At 40.9% G+C, this 22,257-nt stretch overlaps 2 protein-coding genes across 5 annotated transcripts in view; one reads left to right on the top strand and one right to left on the bottom strand.

The window, feature by feature from the left end:
- The window catches only part of NVL (nuclear VCP like), a 64,574-nt gene extending 55,763 nt beyond the window's left edge, over window positions 1–8,811 (top strand). For 2 of the 3 annotated variants that reach the window (XM_089529400.1, XM_089529403.1), the window contains 3 exons: window positions 8–96; window positions 6,116–6,186; window positions 8,506–8,811. In XM_089529400.1, coding sequence (XP_089385526.1) covers window positions 8–96; window positions 6,116–6,186; window positions 8,506–8,550 — 205 coding nt within the window. In that variant the 3' untranslated portion in view covers window positions 8,551–8,811. The remainder of the gene's footprint in view (window positions 1–7; window positions 97–6,115; window positions 6,187–8,505) is intronic. The other variant, XR_016281696.1, reaches the window with a different exon arrangement.
- A 181-nt stretch (window positions 8,812–8,992) lies between these two features.
- On the bottom strand, window positions 8,993–19,691 carry LOC149310657 (sphingolipid delta(4)-desaturase DES1). 2 transcript variants are annotated; one of them, XM_089529405.1, is made up of 4 exons: window positions 19,464–19,548; window positions 17,362–17,507; window positions 13,306–14,048; window positions 8,993–11,297 (listed from the first exon to the last, which is right to left on the bottom strand). In XM_089529405.1, exons 3-4 carry the CDS (start codon window positions 14,020–14,022, stop codon window positions 11,151–11,153), a joined length of 864 nt encoding a protein of 287 aa, XP_089385531.1. In that variant the 5' UTR covers window positions 14,023–14,048; window positions 17,362–17,507; window positions 19,464–19,548; the 3' UTR covers window positions 8,993–11,150. The 2 variants fall into 2 exon arrangements, with proteins under 2 accessions (XP_089385531.1, XP_089385530.1); XM_089529404.1 differs by lacking the exon at window positions 17,362–17,507 and having other exon boundaries at window positions 19,464–19,691.
- Window positions 19,692–22,257: the final 2,566 nt, after the last annotated feature.

Raw genomic sequence — 22,257 nt, 5'->3', positions numbered from 1 at the left:
TTGATAGGGGAGCAGATCTTTCTGCCCTAGTGCGGGAAGCTTCTCTTTGTGCCCTGAAACAGGAAATGGCAATGTTCAGTGCTACAAACACGAAAGGTAAAGAGGAAAAAATTAAATTCAGTCAGTTTCTAAAGATAGAGTGGAGTAAATCAAAAGGGTAGGAAAGGGGTTTATGTTGCATGATTTTTCAGTGTTGTGATGGAGATACAACTTTAGTTTTCATGTATCTTGTCTTCAACAACTGCATAACACTCCAGCATTTAAAGAATTAAGTTTTCCATCTTTTCATGGCCTCTATTCACATTCTTACTGTTTCTAGATGCTTATTCCTTATCTATATCCAGCTATCACATGTTTCTCAGAGCACCTAAATTATTCAAGAAATCTGTTTAAGACTGACATACATGCTAATTTAAGTGGCAAGTTGATAGGTTTAAAGCTTTGCCAAGGATCAGCAGGAAGGCAAGCAGTGGATCATAGCTAACAAAGTAGTCTGTAAAGCAAGAAGGAGACAGATTGTTTAGAGTGTAAGGAAATGGCTCTTTTTAAGCTTGGTAAGTCATGAAACCTCATATCCTAATTGCATCTTTGGCCCTTAAGTGAAGTAGCAAAGCTGCCTGAATGATACATAGTTTTTGTAAGTAAACTCATAATAGAGGGCTATAGCCCAGAGTTCTCTTAAATGTTAAACCCAGTTTTGTTTGCATAAGTTAATTAAAGCATAGTTGAAATTGTGAGATTAGCAACTATATTAACTTGGATGACTTTTTAAATTTGAAATCTGTCTTCATTCAAGTAGCAGAAGGTTCTTTAAAAGTGCATATGTGCCTTGATGTTTTTAGAAGGGAGTAGTGTACATTACTCATGTATAAGTTTAGAAATTTTAGTTAAAAATTGACCCCAAAAAACTGGGTTGACTTATCCAGGGTCAATGTAAGTACTTTAACGCTCATCAAAAAAGGAGCCATGCCCTGATAAAAGGTGAGAGCACCAAGAAGCATTAACTCTCTCTACTATCTCATCCATCCAGCTTTAGGGTGAGATGCCTGTCAAAAAATTTTAAGATCAATTGCATCATTTTCCTTTGCTTCATCCTTTACATCCTTTTTTACTACCCTTGACCATGGGTCATATCAAAATCCATAATTCTGGCCCCAAAACCTGCCCTCAACTTATACATGAGATTGACTTACAGTCAAGAATGTACGGTACCAATAAAATTTCATCTTTATTCTCAAAACACTTAAAAGGAAAATGCAAACAGTCCTTATGCCAAAAGTTGTCTCTGAAGAAACTATAATCTCAGTTTTAAAATGTGGTAAGCAGTGCTATCAATAGAAGTTTTCTTTTATATAACTGCATTGCTTGTTTGCTGACTAGCAAGAATGAAAAATGCAACCAGATATTTGGAAAATAGACTTTTAAAATAGCAAAGTAACTATTTGAAAAGCACCAGTCTGACTCAAAACAGTCACATCACAATCAGCTAATTTCTAAACCTTCTTGGAGGTATCATAAAAATGGCCTTAAGTGTGTAACTCAGCTATATAAATGTCTCTTTTTGTTTGCAGGCTTTATAGTGAAACCAAAAATCAGTGGACTTTAGAAATGGAATTGCATTCACTTAGATGCTTTTCCTAGAATGTCTAGTATGTAATATTTACCTCTCATACTGACAGCATTATAAATAATTCAGGAAGCAGCAGAAGTTAATACTTACCTTTCTTTTAATTGGGGTCTACTTAAACTACCAAATGAAGGCATTCAGTGCTAATTCAGGTCCCCCAAATTTTAAAGTTGAGAAGTAAAAGAAACCAATTTTAGCTTCTCTTGAGTTCTGTCTTCTCCCTTTGATCTGACAGGCATGAATGGGGATCTCTAATACAAATTTAGTATACTCATAATTGCTAACATACTCTTGATTATTTTCATTTTGTTGTAACTTCCCAATTGTTTCTGTGGCAGTCTGTAGAAAAATCTGACACCTTTGTAGAAGGCAGATGAGATCAGTAGACTTAAAAATAAAAATAAACATCTGTCACTGTTCTGACTCTTGGAGTCTTTAGCATCTTATTGTCATTACAAGATATGCAGATGACACCATAATACTAGCAGAAAATAACAGACTTGGAACAACTACTAAGGAAAGTCAAAGAAGAAAGAGCAAAGGGAGGTTTAACACTGAATATTAAGAAAACTAAAATAGTGACCATGAAAGATATTCACAAATTCAATATAGATTAAGAGGAAATTGAAATTATCAAAGACTTCCTAGATCTTGAATCATTCGTTGACCAGAATGTAAATTATAGTAAGAAATCAGGAGAAGACTAGGACTAGGAAGAGCAGAGACCAACGATAACTAAAAAGACAAATTAATGGGTACAAGAGCAGATCGGATCGATAGAAATAGTGGAAGACCATACACCAGATGAATAGACTTAATAACAGAAGACACAGCCTAAGTCTACAGGAACTGAACAGGTCCATTGGATATGGAGAGTCTTGGAGATGCCTCATTTGCAGGATTGCCAGAGGTTGAAGTACATTTAAGTTAACAACAAACAACATCATCATTATTGTTATCATATATTTATATAGCTGTTTGTCGTTGTGTGCCTTCAAGATATTTCTGACATACGGCAACCCTAAAGGTTGTCACAGGGTTTTCCTGGCAAATTTCTTCAGAGAGGATTTGCCATCACCACCCATTGAGGCTGAGAAAATGTGACTTACCCAAGGTCACCCAGTAGGTTTCCATGGTCATGTGGGGATTCGGAACCTGGTCTCCAGAGTCATAGTCCAACACTCAAACCACTATGACATGTACTTGGTGCTTTACAAGTAAAAGAATAGCAAAACAGTTCCCTGCCCTCGGGCATACAATCTAAATAAGATACGTGGAAAAGAGAATTGCAGCGGGGAAAGGGATTAAGTCGTACACATACTGCCACTTCGTCTCCCCCTCTGAGGCCAGGGCAGTGGCAGTTGGGATCAAAGGAGGGACTTTCATCTGCCTTGGGGCCTATGCATGGAGGAGCTGTGCCTGCCTCTTCCTCCCTCCTAGACCAGGGCAGTGGCAGCCTTGAAGCCTGTAGCATTCCTGCAATAGAAGCTGACAGATAAATGCTGTGAGACGTTCCAGACTTGGCGGCAGACTCTGCCCTTCTGACCTCAAGAAATTAAAACAAAAGCAAACCAAGGAATAAGTTCTCAGTTTTCCTGCTTGCACTATTAAGAACACCTCAGTGGACTATAACAGGCATCCAAGCCCTGTTTCTTACAATTTAATTGGGGTGATACTGGAGTAGTGTAGTGTAGTGAAGCAATGTAGCATAGATTTTTGCACTAGGCCCACAAGGAGTAGAGCAATAAAGGCAAAACAGAGGTCCTTTGTGTTGTGGAGGGTCTCATTCTTCACTGCCATTCAGGACCAATACTGGCTGAATATACGTATGGGAAAATGTTAGCAGGGGGTTGAATTGCATGGTCCCTGTGGTCTTTTCCAACTCTATGAATGTCTGAAAGTGGGCAAATTATCCTAATAATAATAATAATAATAAAAAATTATGTATGTTTCCCCGTGTCTCCCGGTGGATCGAAGCAGGGTTACAGACAAGTGTTTACATCAAAATTCAATTAAAAGCAGCTAAAAAAAGAAAATATCCAATGTCAGACAATAACAATAGCATCAACAAGCAAGGCAGGGATCATACACAGACAGGGCATGTCATTCATATCAGGGGGGTATTCATATCAGGTGGGGTATGCTCGGCTGAAAAGCTCGGTTTTAACTGCTTTTCTAAATGTTTCTAACGAGGCCGCCGAGCAGATCTCAGGAAGACTATTCCAAAGTCTCGGAGCCGTTGATGAGAATGCTCTTTGCAAAGTAGCAACAAATTTAAAGGTTGCTGTTTCCAGTAGGTTCTTACCCGATGTTCTAAGAGTGCGGGCGGATTATATAGGGAGATGCGGTCCCGTAAGTAACTTGGGCCCAAGCCATGTAGGGCTTTATAGGTAATAACCAATACCTTGTACTGTGCCCAGAAGCAAATAGGGAGCCAGTGAAGATCTTATAATAATAATAATAATAAATTTTTATTTATATACCGCCCTGTGGCGAACCAATCCGGGCGGTTTACAGCATTAAAATAACATACAGCATAAAAACAGTTTATTTCCCTCCCCCCTTAAAAAGTAATTAAACAACATATCTAATTTAAAACCACAATAACTAGTTAAATAACAATAAATTAAACAAAATAATACCAACCAATAAACCACTGCAACTTCAGTTCTAAAGAAAAGGGGGCTTTGGAGACATTACTGAGGAGGGGGAAATCCTAAGATCCTGAGGCCGGGATATTTCAGTCTGGGAAGGCCTGCCTGAAGAGATCCGTCTTGACAGCCTTTTTGAAGCTGTCCAAAGATGTTAATTGACGGATCTCATCCGGCAGGCCGTTCCAGAGCCTAGGGGCGACAACAGAGAAAGCCCTCCGGGAGGTCGCCGCAAGCCTCGATTTTTGAGGCTGCAACAAGTTCCTCCCAGAGGACCGGAGAGCGCGGGGAGGATTGTATGGGAAGAGGCGGTCTCTGAGATAGCTTGGGCCCAAGCCATTTAGGGTGTATTTTCAGCCATTTCAGCCATTTCAGCCAAAACGGCCCAAGCCATTTTCAGATAGGTGTAATACGGTTGAACCTTGATGAACTGATGACCAATCTGGCTGCCATATTTTGCACTAACTGAAGCTTTCCGAGCTTGGTACAAGGGTAGCCCCATGTAAAGCGCATTACAGAAATCTAGACGAGAGGTTACCAGAGTGTGTACCACCGTTTCAAGGTCCCTTCGGTCTAGGTAGGGTCGCAGTTGGCGTATCAACCGAAGTTGATAGCAAGCAGTTCTGGCCGTCGCATCTACCTGAGATGTCAATTGCAGAGACGAGTCCAGAAGTACTCCTAAACTGCAAACTTCATCCTTCAGGGGAAGTGTGACCCCATCCAGGACAGGTGGGCAAATTTCCTTCCTTAGACCCGAGGAACCTATCACAAGTACTTCCGTTTTCTCTGGATTCAGTCCGAGTTTGTTTTCCCTCATCCAGCCCATTACCGACTCCAGGCAGGCATTCAGAGGAGAGATGCCATCCTTAGTCCCTGTATCAGTCGGAGACATAGAGAAACATATTTGGGTGTCATCAGCGTACTGATAACACCGCGCCCCATGTCTCCGGATGATCTCTCCCAGTGGTTTCATGTAAATGTTGAACAGCATGGGGGACAGAATAGCTCCTTGAGGGACACCAGATGTCAGTTCCCTCTTAGAGAAGCAAGTGTCCCCCAGCTTCACCATCTGGAATATGTCTGAGAGGTAGGATCAGAACCACTGGAGCGCAGTGCCCCCGATACCCAGCTCCCTCAGGCACTCCAGAAGGATACAGTGGTCAATGGTATTGAAAGCCGCTGAGATGTCCAAGAGCACTAACAAGGCCACACTTACCCTGTCGATGCCCAGACAGAGATTATTGACTAAGGCAACCATGGCAGTCTCAACTCCGTATCCCGCCCTGAAGCCGGATTGAAATGGGTCCAGATAATCAGTTTCATCCAAGACTGCTTGGAGTTGGAAGGTGACTGCTCTCTCGGTTACCTTAGATATTTATTCTCATAATTCATGTAATTCAATGCTAAGACCAAATTTAATGGAATTCTTAGTTTTCATCTCTGAGCAGAACAGATCTAGAAAGTGACCTGCTAAGTTGTATGAATTTCCCCAAGATTCTGATCCTAATCTTGCCTATTTTAATGCATCAAAATCCCCATAAATACCTGTGTTATGCTTTGTTAAAAGGTGACTAAGTGGTATGATGTTGTTACCATATTGTCTTGGCCATGGGTATCCAGTCTAGATTTTAGGGTGGCTACAGCCTCCTGCCCCTAATTTTGGTCAGGTCACCATGGAGATAGGTGAAAGTGAAACACTAAGATAGTAGGCCATCTTGTTAAAAGACAAGTAAGTGATTATGTTGCTATTGGCTTTTATTTTATTAGCTCAAGTTTCATTTCAGTGAAATTATCATATCTGGAGTCAGCTTCACCTGTTATACTATATTCTTCACAGGAGAAATTAAGATTGCCAAAAAACACTTTGAAGAGGCTTTTAAGAAAGTGAAATCTTCTGTTTCAAAACAGGTAGGTTTTCAGTGATTGACATAAATTATGAATGCAATAGCAGACTGAGAAGGAATGTATGCTGAGGTTTTCAGGATTGCTAAAAGTCACGTTTTCAAGAGTTGGGGTGACACGACAATTTCTGGGCAGTAGCAACATTTTAAAGATTCTTCTTTGTTTATCAACTACAATGCAATTACATTATGGAAGCTTTACATATCCTGGATACTTCCCATGGGTGATGTCACTGCCTGTGTATGGGCAGAAATAAAGAATGGAGTCTCCAAGGAGCATATTAGGGGGGGGGGGGGGATATCGTGTTCAACTGAACAAATCTCACTTTTCAAGTGAGACTTGAGTTCTCATCTCATGACACATTGGTCTGTCATATCATCTACCTGCTCTGAGCTCTCAGAATTGGTGCCTTGATATTGTAGCATTCTGACACACACATTATACTTTCTCTACTATGTGAGCATGATAATTATTTAGTATGTAGGTGTGATTACATATAGTTGGCCTCCCTTTGAGTAACTTTATTGTAAGATTTTGTTAGCCTTCGAATCAGACCCATTTGTACAAGTGCCTTTTAAGTTTGCTTCATTTATTCACCTTCAGATACTAAAGATATAAAGAAAACAATGGAACAGAAGTTTATACTATGACTTTACCTATATATAGTCTCCACATTGTAAAGGGGGAAAAAAGGTCCTTTGTTTCAAGAAACATTTCCCACAGGCAAAATTGCAGCACGAATGTCCAACAGCAATGTTAGTTAAAATTATTGGGAAGTACTAGCGCTCCCCCCCCCCCCGGATTTATTCCCCCCCCCCCCCCGGATTTATTATTTGAGGCATGGAAAACTTTCCCGCTATATTTCATTGTGGTGTTAGCCAAACAAGTCTCTGAAGACACAATAGGGGAATACATGTAGTATCATTTCAGCAAGCAGGATTGTACTGGCAAAGTACAATTTGTATTGTTTATTGCCTTAAATATTTTTGTCCCCAACCTGACTCATGTTAGTTTTAACAACTAATCTTATGCACACTTAGTAAATTGTGCTGCAATCTCTGGGACTTCAGATCTGAATAGGCATAGGTGGGATTAGGCTGAATTTTTTAATGAAATCTCTGGAGCAGTTCTGGCTGTATCCCATTAATTTCAATGTGAGTTAATATTGCAGTGGATTTCAACCCTTTTGATCTCATGGCACATTGACAAGTGCTAAAATTGTCCATGCACAGCATCAGTTTTTTAAGGACCCAGTCTAAAAAACAAGTATTAAGACTGTGTTTAACGTTCAGTAACTAAAACGAAAGAAGCAGAAAATAAGAGTTTGGCTGTGGAGTAACCAATCATTAGCCATGTTAGAAGGCGAGACAACCTAGCGCCTTTCTCCGCATGATGCTTGCTCACTCATGCCCTCTATCCTACCCATTTTTGTTACTGAGACCAAGAATAGCTCTTGAAGTAAGCTTCAGGCATGCCTGAGTGGGTGAGATGAGCTTCTGCCCTTTTTCCCACCCACTTTCCCAAGTGCAAGTTGCCGTCTCATCTCACCTAAATATTTCTCATGTGAAACCCTCAGTTGGTTTTACTCCCCACTTGTCATTCATCACCCATCTCCCTTCGCTCACAGAGAGGCAATCGCCATCCCCCCTGGCACAGTGCCCATTCCGCCCCTCTGCTGAGAACTGCTAAGGCAGAGGTGAAATGGAAACATCTTAGAGAAAGGAACAGGGCGAGTGGGTAGCCATCTCCTCAGCAGCCGCACTCCTTTTCCCTCCCACCCCTCAGTTCGAATGCACACACACACATGCTATATAAACATCTCTTTATCTGTAAAGCAGATATTAAAACTGCACAAATCTCACTACTCTTTATAAAAACTCAAACAGTCCAGTGGTTTTTAACTTGTGTAGCACTTCCTGTCATTTATTTGTGGCTCACTGGCACGGCACATGCAGCTGCTGACATATTTTATAGACAATGCATCCTTTACTTCAGCTTGAAAGTTTTTATTTGTGTATAATTACTTGGGGAAAAAATTATGAACAGGGCTTCCAGTAATTAGATTACTTGGAAGAGTATTTGTCTGCAAGCCTCTTCCACTCTTGCCCAAACAAGTCTGAGCTGGTGGAACAGCAGTGCCTGCAGAGCTACCTTCATGATGTGGTTTGGGATGGGAAAGTCTGGATGACATGTAGAAACATGGATCATCTTCATACAACCATTTTGACTTCTTGTAAGGCTTTTATTTTCATTTTCTCTGTGACAGAGTTAGCACAAAGCCAAATTGTAAGATTGTTTTTTTCTTCTCTTCATTGGCATCATTAGGACCAAGTAATGTATGAAGAACTGCGCCAGTCACTCAACAGATGATAGATAATTGATGAGAAAAGAGAGAGATGTTATTTCCCATGAAGTAGTCTCCTGGCAGCTGTTTGTGAAGCAGAACCCATTTCATTTAACCACTAATCTTTCCACTGCTGGACTCTTCTCCAAAATGAATGCCTTTTTTTCTTTTGTACGTATGGTGGAAACATACTTCTTCAGAGTTAATATTAAAACTTTTTCATTGTGATGTGCTAAAACATTTCATTGTTTTCAGTTTATAAATAAACTAAGATATTTAAACACAAACCAGCAAGGCAACAGTTGCTATAGTAGATGTGGCTACCACTGAAGAACATTTTACTGTATAGTGAAGTGTTTCAGAAGACCATAAGATCCTGGGGTTGCTGTTTTTCCCCTTCAAGCCCTAATCAAACAGGAAACTAGAGGGCATTACAATGTATTGAGTACAAAATGAAACTGCAAGAAATTGTATTGCACAAACCAAATAGGAAACTTCTTTATTTCACTGTGGGAAACGTAAGTAATTTAAACAGTTGACAGGATAAAGAATAAAGCTGAAGATACTGAAAATGAGCCTGAAGAATAAAGTAAATGACACAACCAGCAAGACAGTAATTTTATTAAACCTTTTTCAAAACACTGGAAGAATTGTACATCTGTACATCTCAGAAGCACTCTTCAGGCACAGCTATTCAGACTGATTTAGTAACTGAGCATTTGTACCTGGAGATGCTTCTGCATAGGACCAGAATAGGAGTGAAGAGTAAGAAAACAACTGAAGAAACTAGCCATTTTTGAACTATTTGAGAAAAGGCATATCTGCTCAAAACATCCAAATAAACTTGTTTGACAATATGTTGAGAAAATTCATGGACATTAATTTTGAAATAGCATGTTTGCCATTTCAAGATATTAATTTCCGGAATGATTAAAATCAATTTTAGCTATTCAGGGTTTTAAAGATACTACCTACTTTGAAATGAAATCCAAGTTGAAGGCACATTGTATTACTAATTTTGACCCTCTTATAAACTGCTGCCCCCACCAAAGAATTAATTGTAGAGGACATTTTTTCATATAATGGAACACTATATTATAGCTTGGTATTGATGTTCAAAGATTTAAATTGCCCTTTCTTGGCAACATCAATTGCTTTAGTTTAAATTAATTAAATACTTGTGAACCTATGTTTAGCTCTACTATGCTGTAGTTCTGGACCTTCATTCAACACCATCTTTGGACAGCCTATTTTCCCTTATTTCTTAAGTTGGGGTAGAACCCACAAGAATAAGTTATGGACATCAGTGAGGATGGAAGGGCTATTTGAATTGCAGCCTAAGGTACAAAACTAAAAGACAGATAAGGTTATGTTAAATATTTAACTTTTGGCAGCACAGCTTGCTTATCTAGCTTCTATTTGAACATTTCTGCTCTCAAGATCACATGTAATGCTAAACCTTTAAGGGACAGTGTTTAAGGCTACTCCCTTTCCACATGCAAAGAGAAACTAATAGAAAATAGGTCTTAACAAATAGTTAATCCAAAGAAAACTCTTTCAAACCTTTAATAGCGGACAAGTGAGAAAACTAGTAAGAAGCATTGACCTAAAAGTCCACTTTTGTGTTTCAACCATGATTTTAGGAATATCCCAGACTATTAGTGCAGTTAATTTAAGATATGATTTTCTTGAAGTGCCTGAGAATTTTGCTACAACAGTTTACTTATGTTCTTTTTTAGGATATAGGGATTTTATAGTTTCATGGTTGATCTTTTACACATTTATAAACTTGCTACCCACTGTCAAGAGCTAACACTCCAACATTTCTCCTACTTAAGAAAGCACTGTCTGTACCAAACTTCAGGACACCCAGCACCTGTTTGACAATAATCTTCACATTTCCAATATACAGACTCAGAGAAGAGGCAACATAAAACTATTTCCAGATTTTTCCAGACATGCCAAATTTAATTTAATGTAGAGAATGTGCACTTGAGAAGAACATGCACTCGAGAGCTGGCATTTCATGCTCCATAAATCTATTTTGGGCAGCATGCCTCAAGGGCTTGGTATGTATTTTGCAAATGAAAACGAGTTATTACGCATTACTATTACAGCTAGCACCTGGATTCACCAACACCTGGATTCCAGCTTTGAAGGAGCTGCAGTCATGAATTTTGTTCACCTACTCTGAACTGAAAACATTCTGCTATTTTAACTAGATGTTATTTTAGAAATTAATGCTTTGTTAGAAAGTCCAGCTAAGACAGTGTTGTCATTTGTGGATAGCATGTTTAAACACGTTTGTGGAGTTTGTATATGCTTAAAGATTTGAAGAAGAAAACAGTTTTTGAGTGAACTACTAAACACATTATGTAACATTAATACTAATATAAGCATGAAACATTTAAACAGTAAACCAAAATGCAAAACAGGAATATCACAGTTCTGGAAATGTTTTAATTCTTCAGAGATCTTGTTCTAGAGTGTACCAACATATATCCGTATTTCAGCCTAGGTCAAGATATTGAGCTAATACATATTTGTCAAGCAATACCTTGTACCAGCTACTATAAAATCACATCACTTGTGTTTGGAGAGGTAATTTTTTTTTTTTGCTGATAGTTCATTCCTGTTTTACTTCTCCTTTAAGGTGCCTTTTCATCCGTGAGTAGGGGCTGATAGTATCATCCATCACAAAGTCATAAAGCACTTTTATCCAGGAGTTATACTGTGGCAGGTGGTCATAGTATTCAGGGGCCATTTTCTTCAGCTGCAAGGCAGGGGAAAAAATGAAACATTTCAAAACAATTCAGGACATCACATCTCCATATTTAATCCTGGGCACCAGCAAAGAAAGTTGCATGTCACAAGAACAAGTTAGAAAATATCTAAGATTATTGGTATATGAGACAGGGATCCTAATCCAGAATAAGAGTTTACACCACCTGAATATGTGGCTTTATTCAATAATCCTTTACTAGGTTACTTGTTTTACCTAGTACTTCACCTATTATCGGTCTCCTTTAGCAACATAAGCCTGTGTTTTTTTTCTTTACCTGCATTTTGCCAAAAGTGGCAACAGCTGGATTTTATATTTTGCTAAATGGGAGGCAGGAACCAAACACTCTGTTTCTTTATTCCAGCAGTCCTGCGACAACCTGAAATATACACAGAACCTAGCAGAAACTAGTCTGGCTGTCTCCTACCTCCTCCCACAATCCATTTTGATACCATGTCATGTTATTAAATAACCATTCCATTTGAATACCAATTTAACATCAATGCCCTTCTCCTCTGTGTTTGGTTACTACTGTGTCAGCATAATGTATATTGATCTAATAAGGATTATAAGTATGCATTTTAAAAAAATGTAATGTGAAGTTTGTCATGAAGCGGAAAAATTCCCAACTTCAGACAAGCCTAGAACACTGGTTTATGAACATGAGGTGAAAGTTCAAGCTCAACTCTGAACCCAGTCTTTGACTAATCGATCTGATTTCTATTCTACCGTTCTTCCAGAACTGGAATGAACACTGCTTACAATGTAATATTTTGTTTACTGGATAAACAATAGCCTCAGCCACATCTGGTTGACTTCATGACAGGGATGGGGTAATAATGGCCCACGGGCCACAGGCAACCCTCAAAGCCCCGACCACCACCCCATTCTTTCAAAAAAACATCCCTGAATAACAAATTACTCATTTTAGAGCAGTAGTATGCCATTTTAACACCCCAGCCCTAAGTCAGCAAACAGGCAGACATCCTGAAAGGGGAAAATGAAAGTAGACATCCAGTCCCTTCTAGACTGAATTTTAGGCAACTTTTTGGTATAATGTTCATATGGCATATGACAACTTAAACTATTTCAAGGAAAGTACAACCAGTTTAGTCATCTAACTTTAACTCAAGGGTGCCCAACTGCTTGTGGCCAAGAGCCATATCAAATACATTTTGTGTTTTAAACTTTAAGAAAATGTTATGTCTAATAGTACCTACTGTCTTATGTCCTCTGCAGCTACAGAACCACAAAACTATTTCAGACTGTAACCCTATGCTCTCTGGGAAGTTAACAAAAAGCAGGATAGAAATAAAAGTTTTATTTATTTATTAGATGCCTTCAAAGTTTTTTGATTCCACTGTCAGAGGAAAGAGTCGATATTCAGGGGAGTTTCAAATTTTGGTGCTCCAAAAGGGAGAAGGTGAATACAGAGTCCACAGTTCTCTGGGTCTCCAAACCCATACCAAGACTGGCTCCTGTTCCACATTATTAACCCTGGAGCTGGCAAAGATAAAATCTTGCTCTCTGGTTCCAATAAAGAATTGTGGAGTTTTCCTCTTTTTAATGGTCCTGGGAAGAGGCAAAATGCCACTCCTCCCTTTCTTTTGCCCTTCCTGGCTCATGCTTTTTACCTCAGAATTTCCAGCAGTGGCACTCTGCAGTCCAAGGCAGGGTTGCTCTGCCTAAATTAAATATACAGAGGGTGTGAAGTACTGTGTTACCCAATCTGAAGCAAATAATTACATCTGATGTATTGATGCAATTCCAAACAATTGCATTGTTAGCCCTTACCAAAGCATGGATGAATTAGAACGCATATTATTTTAATCAATTTCACAATTTTCCAAGTGTACCTGCCCTCTACATCTATAAATCATAGAACAGAATCTAAATGGTGGTAGCAGTCTGCTTGACTAGAGGCAAACATGATCACTCCAGATGGGCAAGGAATTAGCTAGTTACAAAAATTGGAAAATATGCACTATTATGTACTTACCAGTGGAAGGCTTGTTCCAGGAACATTAGGAAAATCATGGTGTTCATTATGGTAGCCAACATTGAATGTAAGCTTATTGAGTGGCCCATAGTAGGAATATGTTTCATGTCCCTTTAAAAACATGTAATGTTCAGCTATGAAATGTCCTGAAATAGGATGCAAACCCAACCCTAGTATTGCTCCTGCTATCAAATAGAAAAGTGATTTTACTCCCAGGACATAGTATACCATAGCATCAAAAACAAACTGAATTGACAAATTGATGATTTCAAGTCGTGAGATTGGTTTAGGATTAATAGAGAGAGGTCTAATGGCATAAAACAAGGGCTGAAGAATAATCCAAAAGAGCTTCCGAATACGGGTGCAGAAAAACCATCCTTCAAAATCTGTAGGAATGTCCACATCAATCCCATCGCCACCAAGATAACGATGATGATCCATGTGGTATCTCTTGAAAGATATCGAGTATGGGAAGCCAAGTGGGAGATTGGCAAACATTCCAAACCATCGATTCCATGAAGCTTTAGAATTGCCAAAGGCACTGTTGTGAGCAATCTCGTGAATAGCCAGAGTCATGGAATGATCAAGGCAACTGCCAAACACATAGGACCAAAATACAACCCACTTCCAGTCCAAATCTTTAACCAGGTAAAGAGCAACCAGCTGTGCAAACACCATCAGTAGAACTAGCCAGATTACATTATAGTCTGGTTTCATCAAGGTTTTTATTTCTGGATGTTTACCTGTAGAGAGATAGAAAGATAAAAATGTCAGATAAGTATCAACTGGTGGGAAAGTTCTTCAAAGTGCCAGGCATAACTTTTCCTCATATTTGGATTTTGCTTTCTATAGGAGCCCATTGACATACTGGAAGCTTTATGATACCCTACAAAGTAATACCAAAGCTACTGGGATATAGTGGAGGAACAACTGCACTGTCACAGTGCAGTGACATTTATGTTATTCATACCAGATAATAATTCTTGGGCTAAGTATGAGTGAGCATTTCTCCTAAAACAGCACCAAAATACAACCCTCAAAATACGATTCCCCATTCCTCTAAATAAAGGTGGACACTCTGCAGTCCTAGAGGTCAGTAAACCCCATTTTCATCAAGTCCAGCCAACTTCAAATATATGTACAATTAGAAGACTTAGATCTATGCTATTCCCTCATTATCATTCAATTTAATTTTCAACAATTTGCTCTTGATCAGAGCAGAACATTTATTATTCAGTAACAAATAGTGCTATGAGATATGTCAGCTCCCACAGGGTAACTTTTAATACAAGTCAATATGGTTGGCTGCAGCACGCCCAGGCAACAACTAACAAAAAAAAGCAAGTGTGTCAATCTGAAGATGAACTACTAAGGATTGTAATTTAGCTCTATGACATTTAGTATTTCCTATCATTGCTAGCTAGGATAGGAAAAGATTGCAGACACAAGCAATGTGGGGCTAAAGTTTCTTAATTCTGCACTGAAACAAATCCAGTTTTTAAATGCAAAAGTATCATATCCATATGCTAGAATAAAATGAAGGAATGACTAGCTTGCATATTAGATTATTTTAATTGAGGGTGTTTAACTTCCTTAGAGAAAGAGAAAGAGTGAAGAGATTAATGGTACTAATGCTACTTCTAAAAGTATGCTGTTCTAAGTGAAACCTCAAGGGCACTTCATTTTGATAATGGTGCAAATGAGAAGCCTTTGGCTATCTAGATATCTGGATGGTCAACTCTGAGAGGTTCTATGCAACATGGTCAATTGTAGGGGATTATAACAGTCATAGGTCCAAAACACACTGCAGAAATAATCCAGTTTGTCACCGCTTTAACTGCCCTGGCTCAGTGTTAGGGAATCCTGGTGGTTGTAGTTTATTGTGGCCCCAGAGCTCTCTGACAGAGAAGGCTAAATGTCTCATAAAACTACAGTTCCCAGAATTCCCTAGCATTGAGCCAGGGAAGTTAAAGCGGTCTCAAATTGGGTTATTTCTACAGTGGTAATAATAAATAAATAAATAATTTATATTGTCCCGCCTCTCCCTACAGACCGAGGCAGGGTTACAACCCAATAAAAATATACAATACAGTCAATAAAATACAACAATTCCACTAGCTAAATCACTGGGAGGACTAAAAGCTCCCCATCGACTGCTATGGTGAGGACTAATTCCTATCTCTCAATAAGTGTTTCAGCAAACAACTTAGTATGGAAGAATTCTCTATACTGTATATGTTCCTGAAATCTCTTCTATGTAAGTAGGCAGAATATTTGCTTTCCCTCCTCCTAGAAATCAAGTCTCAATTTCCATTTGGAGAAGAAAGCCAGGAGAACTAGAGAACAGGAAGCTTCTGGCAACTTGCTAGCAAACCATTTTTAAAAGTGGGCTAAGCACAAGACCACACTTCTGCTTTGCTTTTCAGGACAAGGCGACTAGGAATGTAGATACCGAAGAAAAATAGGTGCATGATCACAGTATTACGCAGTGAAGTCAGAGTTTGTCCCTTGCATAGCCAATGCCAAAGGATTATTGTATCTCAACACAAGGTAACTCTGGAGTCCCTCTGGTGAAGCAATCTAGGCGAATATGCATCTCAGAACATGCATCTTTGTTACCTTGACTAGTCTTCCTCTACAATGCACAGCTGCAGGCAATGCTGGGACAGCCAACTCTTTCCTCACAAATAAGTTACAAGCTTTATAAATAATATCAAAATAAGTATGCCTCTTAATGCTAACATGGTATGGTGGAAATCTATTGCACTTTTCTATTCGGCTGGCATGTTGCAATGTTGACTTAACAGATACTTCAGCTAATTCCACATGAATAAGGGCATTACATGGTTTATGCCTAAGTGCTCTTACTAATGCTAATGACATTGTAAGAAACCTTGCTAAGATGCATAAAGTTTACAAAAAATTTATGGGTCACCATACCAAAAAAGCTTGGGAATCACTATTCTAAGGCACCTTCTGAGGATACAAGTGTCCAGTTCTGGGCACCACAATTCAAAAAAGATGTTGACAAGCTGGAGTGTGTCCAGAGAAGAGCAGCCAAAACGGTGAAGGGTTTGGAAACCATGCCTTATGAGGAAAGACTGGGTATGTTTAGCCTGGAGAAGAGAAGGTTAAAAAGTGATATGATAGCCCTGTTTAAATATCTGAAGGGATGTCATGTTGAGGATGAAGCAAGCTTGTTTTCTGCCGCTCCAGAGACTAGGAGATGGAGCAATGGATGCAAACTACAGGAAAAGAGATTCTACAATATTAAGAGGAACCTCCTGACAGTAAGAGCTGATCGACAGTGGAAAACACCCCCTTGGACTGTGGTGGCGACCCCACCTTCTTTGGAGGTCTTTAAACAGGCTGGATGGCCATCTTTTGGGGGTGCTTCGATTGTGAGTTCCTGCATGGCAGGGGGTTGGACTGGGTGGCCCTTGTGGTCCTTCCAACTCTATGATTCTAAGTGGATGATATCTAACCCATGTCCCATATTAAGACCACCTACTCATGTATATGTCTGAGAAAACAACTGGCAGAACTACCTCTGAGCATTCCTCACCTAACAAAAACCTATGAAATTCATGGGGTCACCTTAAGTTGACAGACAACTTGAAGGCACATACATAGAACATAAAACTGTACTTGCACTTTATTGGTATAAGGTTTAAGTTCTGTCCTACACCACTTTGACTTAAGTCAGTTAATTATTTAATTAATGAATTGTGTTTTGTATCTTAATATGAGAGTTGGCGTAGTGGTTTGAGCATTGGACTGCCACTCTGGAGTCCAGGGTTTGATTCCCTGCTCTGCCATGTGAACTCACTGGGTAAGTCACATGCTCTCGGCCTCAAGGAAAGGCAAAGACAAACCGCCTCTGAATAAACCTTGCCAAGAAAGCCCCATGATAGGGTCATAAATCAGAAATAACTTGAAGGCACACAACACACACACATGCTGTACCCTGCCTGAAGCCTTGAGGAGAGGCCGGAAAGAAAGAAAAATTGTTATTATTATCATTATTTATAAATATAAATGCAACTTATGATGTACCTCTGAATCCTGAAGCATGTCAAGATGCCCGTACTAGGCCATAAAAATCAATGGGGGAAGTACTGTAATTTGAAAGCCACGGATCTGGTCCAGGCAGGGTGACCACTCATCCTCCTTTTCTAGGACATGTCCTCCATTTCGCCCTTCTGTTCAGGAGAAATTCCAAAATGTCTCCCTTTTGAGTATGACTGAGAAGCATGAATTTACATTTCTAACAGTGTTTTTCAGCTCTCCTTTTACCACATCCTCCATTCTGAACATGACTAGGAGGCATGAATTTACATTTCTATGAATGTTTTTAGCTTCCCTTTCATTATGTCCTCCACTTTTGGGCGTGACTATGAAACATGAATTTACAGAGTATTTTTAGTTTCCCTTTTATCATGTCCTCCATTTTGAGCATGACTAGGAGGCATGAATTTACATTTCTGTGAGTGTTTTTAGCTTTTCTTTGGTCATATCCTTTTTCTCCTTTTTTGGATCATCCTCCGTTTTGCGGCGTCTGGTCTCACCCTGAGTCTGGGCTGCAACCGGATGGGCTTAAACCTTTGCAGGATGATGATTACAAACCCTGGAGAAAAGGTCCTCAGTCCAAGAAGGCGAAGGTGACGGTGCCACTTGGAAGCAACAGCAGTAAGCTTCAATTGAGACAGGATCTGGAAAGACACGGCGTGGGGGGAATGGGGTGGGGCAGATGGTAGGAGCCGCAGTGAAGGAAGGGAAGGAAGGAAGGAGGGAGAAAGGAAGGAGAAGCTTCTAATAACGGGTTCTCCCCGCTGGTGGCCCAGCCCTTTCTTTGCCTGTGACTCACGCCGCCTCCTGAGTCTTCCAGCTGTTTGCCCTCCTCACAGAGTGGTCAGATGTCCTCACAGCAAAGGAGGACAAGGCACCGCAAAATGGAGGACCTTCAAGAAACAATGGAAGACATGACCAAGACAAAGCACGAAACACTCATAGGAATGTAAAACTCTTGCTTCTGAGTCATGCTCAAAAGGGAAGGCATTTTGGAAACACTCCTGGAGAGAAGGGCAGGATGTGTTCTGGAAAAGGAGGATGGCTGGTCACTCTGTCCCTAAAGTCTCACTATTATTCCTATTATTATTATTATTATTATTATTATGTGTTCACCGCAAAAGAGGGCAAGGCACCACAAAATGGAAGACATTCAAGAAAAATGGGGGATAGGACCAAATAAAAGCTAAAAACACTTCTATAAGTCCATGATTCTGAGTCATGCTCGAAAGGAAGGACATTTTGGAATCCCTGCTGGAGAGAAGAAGGCTGGAAAAGGGCACAGAGAAGAAAATGTAAGACGTGAGAAAATAAAAGCTAACAACAGTAGAAATATAAACTCATTCTTCTAAGACATGTTCAAAACGGAGTACATTTGGGATTCCTGATAGTCAGGAAAAGGCTGGAATGTAGGACTGGCCCTGGAAAAGGAAGACCTCTGGGAATGTAGGCCATGTCCTAGAAAAGGAGGGTCTGTGCTCACCCTGGGAATGCAGGGCATGCCCCAGAAATGTCCTAAACAGGACCATCTCTGGTCACCCTGGAAATGTCACCAGGAGTCCCTCTGGCCCCCCTGGGGATGTAGGACATGTCCTGAAACAAGAGAACCTATGGCTACCCTGGGGATGTAGGACATGTCCTGAAACAAGAGAACCTATGGCTACCCTGGGGATGTAGGCCAGGAGGCCTTGGAAAAGGAGGGCCGTCACCCTAAGACACGTCCTAAAACCAGAGGAGCTCTGGCCATCCTAGAAATGTAGGACATGTCCTGGGAAAGGGGGGCCACTGGCCACCCTGGGAATGCAGGGTATATCCTAGAACAACCTCTGGTCGCCCTGGAAGTGCAGGACGTGTGTCCTGGAAAAGGAGGGCGGCTGGTCCCCGTCCCTCTGAGCGCAGGGCCCCCTCCTCCTCCTCCTCTTTCCCTTCCCGGCGCCTTGAAAGCGGACGTGAGGGCGCCCTCTGCCAAGCCCTCGGGGCTTCGAGGGAGAGGGAGGGATGGAGGGAGGGAGAGAGGCGCAGGAAGGGCTCCTGGATCTGGAGTGAGGGAAGGAGGGCGAAGGAGGGGCCGCATGGCGCACTCCACTCACTCAAGATCTCCTTGCGCCGGTCCGCGTGCGGCTGGTCCGTATAGACCCACTCGAAGTCCTCCCGCGCCACGCTGTTGCCCATGGCTGAGCAGGGGAAGGCCGGCCGCTCGCACGCTTCTCCCGGAGAACCTCCTCGCGCTCCGCTGTCTCTCCGCCGAATGCGGCGTTCGCAGAATCCGCGGCGCTCCTCCGGCGTTCGGAAAGGAAGGGGGCGCGGCCTCCTGTAGCCACGCCCCTCCCGGCGAAAATGATTGGCTGCGGCCTCCCGTGACGTCACGGAAAGCAGTGAGCGGTTTTTGAAGGGGGGAGAAATAGGAGGAGGAGGGTTGGAAGGTTTAAAAATAAGGCCGTTTTTAGCCCCCCCAGAAGACACCCCGCCCTTCCCGAAAACCAGCCTTCAGCCTTTGTTTGTTTGTTTCATTTTTGTATGTCGCCTTTTCCCCCCAAAAGGGACCCAAGGCGCCTCACAAGATAAAACACCTTAAAACACATTTTTTAAAAAAATTAAAAAGAAACAATTTAAAACAATACAGTTAAAGGCGGTATACAACTGAGATTAAAAACATACAAAAGTTAAAACGCATAATCTTAATGCAGCTGACACAGATTTAAAAAAAAGACACCACTGCCATGATTTTTACAAAGCCCACTTGAAGGGAAAAAATGTAAGCTGCTTTGGGCCCCAATCTTCGGAGAAAAATAAATATAACAATAATAATAATAATAATAATAATAATAATAATAATGGGGCCCAAGGTGGGTCACAAATGAAAGCTATGGTGACACTATCATAGCAACAGCAATAGCGGCTTAATTTATATACCGCTTCATACTGAACTAAGTGTCTAAGAAGTGGTTTACAACTGTAAGATATCATGGGGTTATCTTGGCAAGGTTTCTTCAGAGGCGGTTTGCCATTGCCATCCTCTGAAGCTGAGAGAGAGTGACTTGCCCAGTGGGTTTCCACGGCCGAGTCAGGATTCAAACCCTGGTCCCCCAGTGCCTTGGTCCAACGCTCAAGCCACTAGGCCACACTGGCTCTCTAAATATTAATATTACCCACGATTTTGTATTACTCTGAGGTAACTTGCCAAGAAAACTCAATGGAAGGGTCACCACATAAGTCCCAAATGACTTGGAGCCACACAACAACAACATATCTGAAGCTTTGCAATACTGTTATACCCAAACATAAAAAATAAATATGAATATTGTGACGTCGAAGGCTTTCATGGCCAGCATCCATAGTTGTTTGTGGATTTTTGGGGCTATGTGGCCCTGTTCTAGAAGAGTTTATTTCTGACATTTCGCCAGCATCTGTGGCTTTGGCATCTTGAGAGAAATATTACCTACGATTTATCTTTTATGTTGGAGTATAACAGTATTGTTGATTTACAGATATGTGTTGTTGTTGTGTGACTGCAAGTCATTTTTGACTTATGGCGACCCTGCCATGGAGTTTCCTTGGCAAGTTACCTCAGAGTGGCATTTGCCATGGCCATCCTCTGAGGCTGAGGGAGTGTGCCATGGCCAAAGTCACCCGGTGTGTTTTTATGCTCCTGCGGGGATTATAATCCTGTGAGCCGCCTTGAGTCCCTTCTTTGAGAAAGGCGGCATACAAATTAAATAAATAAAGTGCACAACACTCTGCAGAAACAATCCAGTTTGAGAGTGCTTTAACTGCCCTGTTGGCTCAATGCTAGGGAATCCTGAGAACTGTAGTTCTGGGAGGCATTTAGCTTTCTCTGTCAGAGAGAGCTCTAGTGCCACAATAAGCTACAGTTCCCAGGATTCCCCAGCACTGAACCAGGGCAGTTAAAGCACTCTCAAACTGGATTGTTTCTGCAGTGTACTTTTGGACCTAAATAAAATAAACTCTGGTCTCCAGAGTTGAAGACCCAGGGTTCGAGTCTCAGCTCAGACATATAAAACCATGAGCTTGGGCAAGTCACACTCTCTCAGCCTCAGAGGACGGCAATGGGGGGAAAAACTCTGAACAAATCTTGTCACGAAAAGCTCATGACAGGGTCGCCATAAATCAGAAACGACTTGACATCACACAACATAATACATATCTGATATAATATAGGAATATTATATAAGATACATATCTTTCTGGCTCTTTGCTATGGAATTCTGGGAGTTGGAGTTTGTTGTGGGCCCACCAACTTCCAGAATTCCATAGTAGAGCCAGACAAAGAGTTAAAGCAGTGTACAAAACGGGTTATTTCTCCAGTGTGGTTGCAGCTGAGGGGATTTCTTCGACCATTTTGAAAAATATGCCCCGGGAGGAGGAAAAAGAAAGGCCTTTGGGTGTGGATTCTTGCCTTCATCTTGTCATGCCACAGAGGCCGCCCCTGGCAATGCAGCAGAAAGCCATTTTCTCCAGGGTTTTGTTTTGCTTTGCTTTTTTACCTGCTCCTCCTCAGCCAGCCTTACTGAAAAATCAATAGGATTTCCCAAGTAAGGCCCAATGCAGAATTCACCCAGTTCGAGGCTGCTTTAACTGGCCTGGCTCAGTGCTAGGGAATCCTGGGAACTGTATGTAGAGGGAGCTTTTGTGGCATCTTTGAGACTGACTGAAACAAAGAAGTTGGAAGCATGACCTTTTGTAGACTTCAGTCTACTTCCTCAGATGCATTTGGATATAATTATAATTATTAATGATGATGTAGAGAGGCCTTGTGGCACCTTTGAGACTAACTGAAAGAAAGAGGTTAGCAGCATGAGCTTTGCTAGCGTTCAGTCTATTTCCTCTGATGCAACTGGATATAATAATAATAATAATAGTAAT

This window comes from Sceloporus occidentalis, unplaced genomic scaffold (assembly GCF_023333645.1).
Source record: "Sceloporus occidentalis isolate IW3139 unplaced genomic scaffold, rSceOcc1.0.p SCAF_6, whole genome shotgun sequence".
Lineage (NCBI taxonomy): Eukaryota > Metazoa > Chordata > Lepidosauria > Squamata > Phrynosomatidae > Sceloporus > Sceloporus occidentalis.
This window is presented reverse-complemented; position numbering and strand designations above follow the sequence as displayed.